At 42.9% G+C, this 11121-nt stretch overlaps 1 protein-coding gene across 2 annotated transcripts; it reads right to left on the bottom strand.

Annotated features, from left to right (window-relative positions):
- Positions 1-1098: 1098 nt before the first annotated feature.
- LOC119651697 lies at positions 1099-10885 on the bottom strand. Of its 2 annotated transcripts, XM_038055408.1 has the most exons (4): positions 10490-10885; positions 10322-10417; positions 2131-2321; positions 1892-2057 (listed from the first exon to the last, which is right to left on the bottom strand). In XM_038055408.1, the coding sequence occupies exons 1-4, from the start codon at positions 10757-10759 to the stop codon at positions 1937-1939; spliced, it is 678 nt and encodes a 225-aa protein (XP_037911336.1). In that variant the 5' UTR covers positions 10760-10885; the 3' UTR covers positions 1892-1936. The 2 variants fall into 2 exon arrangements, with proteins under 2 accessions (XP_037911337.1, XP_037911336.1); XM_038055409.1 differs by lacking the exons at positions 10322-10417; positions 10490-10885 and having other exon boundaries at positions 1099-2057; positions 2131-2447.
- Between the last annotated feature and the right edge of the window lie 236 nt (positions 10886-11121).

Genomic DNA, 11121 nt, shown 5'->3' on the forward strand with positions numbered 1-11121 from the left:
ACGAAATGCTTCTCTCTAGGACGGGTGCTATCGCTACTTCGTTGGAGTATGTTGATCGACTCGCTACTAGACGAACTGCAAAATCTGCCAATAGACGCTCAAGCTTGTGCTAATGACGTGACTGTGCGACCTACTGGTCAGGATCTTAGAACGGTATTTCTACACAACGCGCCGTTAATTTGATTGACAATTAGTGCCACAGACATTAAATTTCAGTAAATCCAAATAAAATCGTATTATTTACAAAAAGGAGGAAACTCTCTCTCTCTAATATTCGTGTACGGCACTCGTCATCTCTGCATCTGAACCAGACCCTTACCCCCCGTATTTGCTAATTCACCTTCTTCGACCAGTGCTTCATCTGCAGGACATCTAGCAATAAACAAGGACCCCTGATTGAATACAATGACAACGATATCGAGAAGCCGGCGCTCAATGCAGCCATCGCACTGTCAAATTAACAGGAACCAATTACAACTCAAACGCCTGACTGAATATCCGAACTCATCCTTTAATTAATTCCCTGTAACTTTGATGGACCCTTAATTCATGGATATAAAACTTACCGAAAACTTCACACTGGGCACCCAACATCCGTAGCCCTATGCTCCGTTCTATGCAGATATTTTTTTTCTACCGTCTCAGAACGATGCTGATCTCCAGCAACTTGCTCAGAAAAGGAATCTTTGCTTCATGCAACACAGTCGGAGACTGAATCTCTATTGAACAGAATTTTTGACGACCAATCCCCATGAAATAGGCACTATCATTGTCAGTGACAATGGCCTGCCCAGGGTTGAGCGATTTAAGTATTTCGGGTCAATGCTTCCAGCCAATGGTGAACTGCGTTATGAAATTGCTTCAGGGATCAGCACAACCTGGATCAAATGGCATTTCATAACTGGTGTCCTTCGTGATCGACGAATTAACAAACGTCTCAAATCCAAAATTTATCGCGGTGATATTCGCTTGTTTCCCTCTATAGTTTTGAGAGTTGGCCGACTACAAAATACAATGAACGGCGCCTCGTGGTAATGGAGACGAAAATATTCCATTGGACGAACGCAACACACTGATATCAATCAGTTCGTCTTCAACAGTTTATTCACGTGTTTATTATTTAAATTATTAAAAAATACAGTTCATGTATCAAAACACTTATTCTAACCCACAAAGTCACATTCAACATACACAAGGACAAGTAAACGTAAAATTTAAAACCTTTCAATCCGCCCAAGTACAGTCATCCAGTCCCGATTTCAATGGTTCCTATAAGAGCAATTTGCAGTTGTCCGACGTCTTGTCTGCATCGGATATCTGCATGGATCATCTTTCGGTTCAGCATCCACTGGCGGACAACAAACTGGCTTCTTCTCATAGCACAACGGCAGGTTGCCCCACATTCTTTTTACTTTCTCAACCAACTTCCTGTAGGAAGAAAGCAGCTTCCTTTTTGTCGAATAATAAAAATCCGTAGCCAAGGCAGTATTTACGAAAACGAAAATACTACAAAAGATCAACATACCCCCCGTGAGGAAGTCACCGCCCATATCGTAGTACATATTCGAGGACTTCTCCAAAAGAATGCACTTGAGGAGGCGGTGGAAGGTCCTCTCTAAACTGCACCAAACTACGACAGTACTAAACTCGATGAGAAGAAGGATCATCACCACTTCGGCGAACCTTTGACAAGGCACCGGGATGTTGGTGTATCTTTTCGGGTAGATGTTGTAGTCATAGATCACCATTAGTGTTGACGCCAGATATATCAGGCTTGCCAAAGTTGGAGCGCTGGAGCAGTTATTCGTAGGCTGTTCAATGAATATCGATACTCGCAGAAGGATATGTATGAGCGTGGCTAGGATAAGAGCTGTTTTTGTTGCCATATTTTTTCGGAGTATTTTCAGCAGATTTACAATGATGAAGGTCAGTAAATCTAACAAAAGCACCAACGCCGTTTGCTTCTACTACGCCGACTCTTCTTGCTCTTGGGCCTGTATATCGACCGTATTTCTTTGAAGACAGGCGAAAGGAAGTACTCAAAGTAGCATCGAATTCTGAAAGGAAGGACGAATTCGGTACTTTCAATCTCAAGAAACCAAAAGGAAAACCCTAAGACAAGATACTCACTTCCGATAAATCCTGTACAATCGAAGATAAAATCTTGAATAGATTATACCAAATATCAACTGAACATATGCTAGGGCGAGTCGAGCCTGTTGGAATCCTTCTTCGGTTGACGAAATTCTGACAAATTTTTTCACAGGTAAATATCCGTCAAAAAGGTAGAGAAAGAATAGATATCGGTCAACAATGTTCGCCTGAAAATGTCCCAAATGAATTTTGATTGTTTTTAAACTTTTGACTTTCAATGTAGAGAGAAAAATCGAAAAATGGCAATTATTATTTAATACTGTGTCATTGCTTTATTTGTTAGGATCTGACAAGTGACAAGTGTTGGTTTACTCTGATTTTCTGGCTTTGGTATGAGCCAGGTTTTCTGGAAACCCTTTCTGTATTTAAAAAATTTACCAAGGAGCATCCTTCAGACTCACCAATGGCTTTAGGGTGGCTACTTGCTGACCTTATTGAAAAACTGGGTTCTGTTTCTTAATAAGCCAACAATTCCAGTAATAGAATGTGGACTTTCCTAAATGTGTGACCTTTTCACTGCCCAATCCGTCTCTTAATCTCTCCACCTCTCCCACCATTTGAAATAAAATTTAAACTTACTCAATGTTTTATGTTGTTATTTTTACTTTTAAAAACCTTGCCCCATCTGTATCAGTTCTGCGTCTGAATTCGTAACTAATATGCGGAGATCTTCCTATCTTGAAGACAAGACAATCTTACTCCCAATTGCCAACCATTGTCATGCTACAAATTTCAAGACCGTTCATTGAGAGGGAATACTCTGCTTTATGGTGTACAAGGTTCAAAAGAATAGTTGAATAGTTGAATATTGGATGCACAGAAAAATGATCAATTAGAAACTGGTCGAAAGTCCCCACAGAGAGCAAAAGTTGTCCAGCAGAAGGAATTAGTTCACCCCTTAGGTGGTCTGAAGTATATTATGGATCCCAAGATGCGCATGGTAACAAAGTGTGAGTAGACGTGGAAGCAGTATTGCCAATAGGTTGAGCAGCGAAGTTTAAGTGCTTTGGGCACCATATGATCAATTTTAACATAGAGAAGCTTCTCGATAGAAGAGAGATTATTACAGCTTGTCGAGATTAACGACATATGCCCACATACAGAACCGTGGGAATAACAGTACTGAAATTGAAAGAGGGACGAAAATGGCTATAACTCATCAGACACTGCCTCACCTCTGCCCTAGGAACAGCGTGACCGAAGCGGCTCGCCGATGTTGTACGCTCCCTTTTATAATTCGCAAAGTACGACAAGGGAGCGAATTATATTCAACGTAAATCCGCCCGCAGTTGAGACCAAAACTTGGCCGGAACTAGACAATTTTTATTCAGTTGTGTCAATATTTTACTCCTTTTTAAAAGAGAGCGTATAACATCTGCGAGGCGCTTCGGTCATGCTGGACCATAGCCAAAGGTGAGGCCGCGTCTGATGAGTTGCCTCTGCCCTGGTACGAAAGCGTAGCCATCTTCGTTCCCCCTTCAATTTTTTTGAGTGTTAAAAAAGTGGGATCAATTCAGTCCGGAATCAAGTGGATGCGGACTCATGCCTCCTCAATCCTCAAACAAAAACAGTACTGACTTTTATTTACGAGCTTCAGCCCATAAAAGCAGGTTTTGTGTTAGTGACGATATGAATAACATTATCAGCTTAATCCGTTCACACAGCATAATTTCAGATGACATTATATCTAGCCTCAAGGGGCTCCGTTGATTAGGAGTGTACCCGTCAGGCTAACACACAAAAAAACCCCAATTCTTGCATCCCAAAGCTTTGAAAATAATTAACCCACTGGAATCCTTCTAAAGAGCCAGTATCCCAGGGCAATCCGCCTCGGGCGGAACCAAAAAGACAAAACCAAATACCAGGCGACTATTGCCTCATTGAAAGCCCTTAAGGAGGTAACCATGCTTCACTTACAATAGCGCTGGTGAATGGTAATTCCAATAGTGGCAAACTGTTGCCCTCCTGAGATTTTCTCGGTTTTTGCGTCTCTAAGACCTGCGATGCCTAGAAGAGCGTAAAGTTCTAGGGCACATATTGCTCTGGTTGACTAGCAGTCAATTAAAAATGCGCAATTTCCAGACCCAAAGTGCGCAATTTCACAGCCCTTCCTATGGATGTTTGGGTGGGGTTGAAAGAGGAAGAGCCCCAGAAAAATAGCCTAAAATTCTTTTGCCTGGTTAATGGAAAGCGCCTGGAAACAATGTGAAAGACGGCCCACAAACTACGATTTACCTTAGGAATGGTCAAAGGGTAGTAGGGTAGTAGGTTCCAGGGCGAAACGTGGATTGGTAATCACGATGGAGTATAAAACCTAGGAAACGCCTGCTCAACCAATACCAACAGCTCTACTACCAAACCCTATCTCCACCTCCACGTGGTGACCGCTGGGAGCTCTTTCTTAACGAAAAGCTGCAGACGGAGAAGGATGAAGGCGAGTCTCCCGCGTCTAAAAACTGGACAAATTGTACCAACTGGTCCTCCAGGATGAGGGTTGGGTATGCCTGAAAACCGTACACGGAAAATAACTTGTTACGAAACCACAACAGGAGCCTCGGACTGGACCGATAAAACAACGACGAACGCGGCAGGGACAATGGAATAACGATTTGCGCACTTTCTCATGCAGCGTACGCTCCCTGTACAGAGATGAAGCTGCTAAGCAGCCAGCCGATAATAATAATAATCGTTGATACAACAGTCCATATTGGATCAGGGCCTTGAAGTGTGTTAGAGCAATTTATTCAAGACCGTAACGGTACACTACAGAACACTGTAGGAGGCAATCTGGTCAGCATTATGCTCGCCCGAGATTATTACCCTGATTTGACTCAGGTACTCATTCACAGCTGAGTCGACTGGTATCCGACGTCAAATCGCGATACAAATCCCACTGCCGCCAGCGAGATTCGAACCGCGACGTTCCGTACGACAGCCTTGTGCTCTAACCACTCAGCTATCCGGACACCCTGGCTAGCCGATACCCTGTCCCAATATAGGGCTGGTGTAACAGCGTTACAGGAGATGCGTTGGACAGGGACCAGTTTCCTGGAGAAGAGTCACTACACCATATATGATAGCGGTCATCCAGTAAACCATGTGCTCGGAGTAGGTTTCTTAGTCAGCTAAAAAATGAGACCTGCTGTTATCGGCTTTGAAAACATAAACAAACGGCTATGCACTCTGCGCTTGCGAATCAAATTTAGAAATATAAGCCTCATTAAAGTTCACGCCCCTACAGGGAAGACTGCAGAAGCCTGTCCCAGATATGATATCAAAATCATACTTAGGGATTTTAACAGCCAAGTAGGGAAGGAGACCGTATTCAGGCGATACGTTGGCTCCCATAGCTTACACCAAAATACAAATGATAACGGACTGCGGATCATTCAATTAGCAGTGTCACACGAAATGATTTTTGGAAGTACCTGGTTTGCGCGGAAAGCGGTCCACAAACATACATGGGCCTTTCCAGACGGAACCACTTTCAGCCAAATTGACCACATGTTGATCGAACGCTGCCACCTCTCAGCCTTGATGAATGTCAGAACATATAGGGGGCCAATATATACTCGGATTACTATCTGTTGGCATGATGCTCGAGCCCTCTAACACCTATAAGGGGGAAATGGATGCGCAATAACTGCAGCTAACAGTTGTCCTAGATAAAACCTGAATAAAACCGTTATCATTGATAAGGCCACAAACATACTTGGCCCTAGCCGCAAAAAGAGTCGAAACGGCTCGTTTGATGATGAATGTAAGCCAGCAACGGAACGGAAGAATGATACATACCGAGTAATGTTACATTTTCAAAGGACGCGAGCACCCGCGGAGACTTATCACGAACACCGGCGAGCGGGGAAGCAACTTCACAGACGGAAAAAGGAAGCCTGGGGAACCAACAGGTCTGGGAACTCGAAAGGTACAGGGAGCAACCGCACCAGGCGTGGAAGCTTTACCAACAAGTCAGCAGGATAAAGCCTTACACACGTCGATGTTCATTCTGCCGAGACAAAGAGGGACATCTGATTTCCGACAGAATGGGCATATTAGAGCGATGGGTAGAGTATTTTGATGAGCTACTGAATAACCAGAACATCGGCGAGTTGGAGGTCTCGGCAACTGAAGACGACGGACAAATACTGCCACCACCAAGTATAGGAGAAACAGTTCGTGCAATTCGTCGGCTAAAACATCATAAATCACCAGGAGCCAATGGAATTACAGCCGAAAATCACTACGGACAACAGCTATGACGATGAAATTCATACACGCTTATTGGCAGCCAACAGAGCCTATTTCATTTACAAAAACTGTTTCGCTCGAAACATCTCACCACAGGATCAAAGCTCTTATTGTACAAGACTATGATCTTGCCAGTCCTCATGTATTTCTTGGAGGCATGGGTTCTTAACAAGAAAAATTGTAGGCTCTTGGCCGCATTCCAGAGAAGAATCCTCCGAAGAATTTTTGCCCCCTACATGAAGATGGACGATTCCGTAGCCTACATAACGATGAAACCTATGAGCGATACCATGACCGTCAGGTTGCGGATGAAATTCGTCCTAATAGGTTGCGGTAGGCGATCAATATCTTTGGTAGACAAAGAAGACGAGGCAGACCCTGCCTGATATAGAACCATAGCGTAGGCCAGGACGCCAAACAGCTTTTATGAATATCAAATTGATGGACCTCGGTGCAAAACCGGGATGTCTGGAGTTCGTTAGTGAGGCAGGCCTAGACCGGATATCGGTTGTTGTGCCGTTGATGATGATGATGATGAAAGAAGCTCGACAGGAGCAGGGTGAAGGTGGTCGTTTATGCCGACGATGTGATAATATGATATTAAATATGCTTCCTACCATTATCAGCGAGAGAGCAAGACTTGATATAGATAAATAGACCCAAAACTAGTGTCAGACTATTCACAACTAAGACGAAGATAAGCGTGTAAATACTGTCACGTTCTTTCACTGTAAAGTATCTTAATGTAATCCTAAACATGAGAACTGCGGGAAGCCGGCGTAGCTTTCTACGCTTGTAAAAAGTTGTTCGTGAAAAAATGGGAGTTTTGTTCGAAAATGCTTCTATGGATTTACAGAACGCAGTTCCTCTAATTGCCTTCTATGGTTTTAGTATGATTGACTACGGTAAGCAGAGAATACAATAGAACCAAGCTTAACATCTATACGGGCCGCCCGGAAGACGCTCTCAATGTATTTCTGCAACCCCATCCACTCAACCTCCATGCATTATGTAAACGAACTAAGATATTGAACAGCCAGGCCTTGCGTGCGTAGTAGCATCTTGAACTCATTACCAGAACAACTTTGGGAATCTTCATCGAACTACGCTACATGTAAGGTGATCTTCAGGAGAAACTTTGCTACAGAATTCCCAACCAGAACCCCAGCGAGGTTATGACAACGTATTTTTCACCGACGGATCAAAAGTGTTCTGCAATATACACATCACATCTGAACCGTGGTGCCTCCCAGAATATGCTAGCGTCTTTCCAAGCTGAGATACTGGCAATACACCAGCGTGAGTCAGTGTGCAGGAAGAACCTGAACTAACTGGGTGATTCGCTTAAAGTTTTTCTTCTCTGAATTCTCAACCACAATACTATAGCGGGAAATGAACTGGTCGGAAGCAGTTGCGCTCTTAGCGGTGTGCTTAGCCCAAAAAGATTATTCCTTCCTACAACGAAACCCAGACTTGGGAACTTATAAGCCAGAAAAGTACAAATGCTTACAGCGATCTGCGCAGGTCATTGGAAGACAGATACCCGCAACGCCAGACTCGGCATACCCTTTAATACGCATTACCAAAGTTCCGGTGTTGATGGTGAGACCCGCATGCACTTATATTGCGATTATTCAGCAATAGAGAAAGCTCAATCACCATAGACCAAGAAAATCGTTTTTTTGGCCATCTCAAAGAAATCTCAAGAGGGTTGTCCCTTTCAGAAGCGGCAGGGCAGCTGACGCCAGATAATGATTGAATAATTAATAGAAAATCGATCAGCCTGGATTTCAAGGCTTCCAATAAGTGACTCCCCAGGTGTGATTAGAGTCTATAGTCGGAAGGTAATAAGATCTTATGTAGATTCTGTACAATCGTGATTAGTTTCAAACCGCATCAACTGTAGATATGTGTTTCAGAAAAAGAATTTTATGTGGAATTATTCTATTAAGGGAAAGTTGCATCGCGTCCTTAAAGAACTATTGTGTTCCTTTTACTGGTTATAGTGTACCTGTTGATCATAGTATCTCAAGTAAGCCTATAACCGTCAGGAACTTTAGTATGTCCCCTACTTCCAGATCTTTCAACTTTGCATCTGTTATTAAGTGTTCTCCCAGATGCCTCGACCCAGGACGTGTATAGAGGTTTCGTCACACTCCTCACAGAACCTCCAGGCAGTGTCCGTAGATATCCCTAGCTTCCCTAGGTGATAGTTTAGCCGACAGTGACCAGTGAGAATTTCCACTAAGATTCGGAGGTTCTTTTTAGTGAGGTTTAAGTAATTCTTTATGCGCATGGGTTCGTATCCCCCAATAAGCACCCGGGACTGCTCCATCCCTGGTAGGCCCGCCCGGTATGGTTCCCTCAACCGTTCCTCTTCATTTCATAGTGTCCAGCCATAAAACTGTTTCCGATTCCACAGAAGGGTTCTGGCCCGTGTAAAGGCGTACCTCCTCCCTTATTGGCTAGTTCGTCCGCTGCCTCGTTGCCTTCCAACCCAGCATGGCCTGGAACCCAAAGTATCCAGACCTGGTTGGACGAGCCGAGTGTATTCAGTTTCTCAAGGCATTCCCATACCAATTTAGAGTTCACCTGGTTGAACCTAAGTGCCTTGATTGCTGCTTGGCTATCGGTGAGAATAGCAATGTTCTGCGCACATCTGTCTATGGCGTGCATTTCCGCCTGGAATATGCTAGTGTACCTGCCCGTGGGCTCGAAGTGCATTTTCCTTGGATCAATGACACCGGCACCCGCTCCCTCTACTGTGAGGGATCTGTCAGTGTACCAAGTAATCAGTTGCTGGTTTAAGCCGAATGTCGCAGCCACGCTCTCCTAGTTTTCCTTGTTACTCCAACGTGTTTCAAACTTCTTATCGAAGTGAAACATCGTTGTCATGTTATCCCTTGGTATCAGTAATTCGGAATACCGCCTAGAAAGAATATCAATCTTCCTTCGGTTTAGGCAGCTCTCCGCCTCACTAATACTCCCGGCCATCCTGAATATTGCCTTCCTTGCTTGCATCTGTATGTGCAGATGGAGAGGGATTAATCTCAGAAGGACTTCCAGGGATGTCGATTGGTATGTCCTCATTGCCCCACTGATACATACGCAAGCCAGTCTTTAGGGTTTGTGTAATTCTTTGGCTTGTGCGCTGTTCGGATCTTTCTGCCCAGGTTATCGCTCCACAGGTAATCATTGGCCTTACTATTGCAGTATATATCCAAAGTACTATCTTCGGGCTGCAACACCATTTTTTTCCTGCTATGGATCTACAAGTCATCAGAGCACTCGTGGCTTTCCGACATGTGTCTCCCAGAATAATTTTTGGTCTAGCGTAATTCCCAAATATTTTATCTCTGTTTCTCGTTTCACCTCCATATCATGTAATCTTATGGCTCTCAGGTGATCAAGCTTACGCCTCCTAGTGAATGGTACTATGGTGGTTTTGGCTGGGTTGATCCGCAGTGCCATCTTCCTGCACCAGGCACTAGTAACCCTTAGATTATATCTAAAATCTTTTATGAGAAATACATTCAGCTAATTATGTAGATACATTTCCTATGCTTTCAGCGTTTATTACCGAACCAATCGCGATGAAACGAAGGAGGAGACGAACACACGAAAAGTTCCCAAAAACGTAAAATAATCCTGTGCAGAATTATTAAACACAGTAGATAACGAATCTTTTGCAATTTCCATATTCATATTCCAGGAGTGCAGCTAGTGTAGGTATGTACCAATTAGGGATGACTTCTACAGCTCAATATAGTTCACCTAATTGGGCACGGACATTTCTTTATCCTTAATTTTTTTGTTGAATTCCTTTGGCCAAAATGAATTCAAACGTTCATTTTAAATAGATTTCAGATATTTGTTGACAGATTGGATCCAAAATTTAACAAGAACTAATTTAACTTACCACATAGCCTTTCAAACATGCAAAATACAGCAAATACTGCAGAGCCGTGCCTATGGTACGTACCAAGATATCAACAAGTATAATTTGAACAATAATCTGGAAATAAATAAAATTGCATCTAAAATCGATAAAAATATCGAAAGAAGAAACTGAAGAACTGTACTTCACCTGCACCAGCGTATCCCAATACCTCGATATAGGCCTGTAACGTTCCGGCAAAATATTACAAAAATGCAACAACGAGAAACTCATTGATGCCGTGAAAATGACAGTCACAAAATCTGCTTTATAGGGTACCGGATTCCATGTGATCAAATCGATAGCACTATACTCAAAATAATGTAAAATTATTGGGAAACTCCATTTGAGAAATTTGGTGAATTGACGCCATCGTGGCCACCAGATCGTCAACAATCCAGTACAATATTGAGCATACATAATTTGGGAATATTTCAATAGAGATAAATTGGGGACTATTCAATTTTTGGTTGTAAGGAAGGATTTAGAAGGACTGTTCTACGCAATGATTTACAATGGGAATTTAACGACGCCAGTTTGAAAGACGCTTGTCAAATATTGATAGATTGAAAGCTAGGACTACGATGGGACGAAAAATTTTTATGTTTCTAGTAAATGATGAATTTTATTTAAGTTATTTTTAAAAAATAAGTACTTTAATCATAATAGGACCTTGCATGGAGGATTCATTGAAAGTAAAGAACTGTTTTAAAACGACCCCCTCTTGGGCATACAGAGAAATGCAGGAAATGCATCAGCCTCTGTCAGCGTATGACTGCCAC

This window comes from Hermetia illucens, chromosome 3 (genome assembly GCF_905115235.1).
Source record: "Hermetia illucens chromosome 3, iHerIll2.2.curated.20191125, whole genome shotgun sequence".
Lineage (NCBI taxonomy): Eukaryota > Metazoa > Arthropoda > Insecta > Diptera > Stratiomyidae > Hermetia > Hermetia illucens.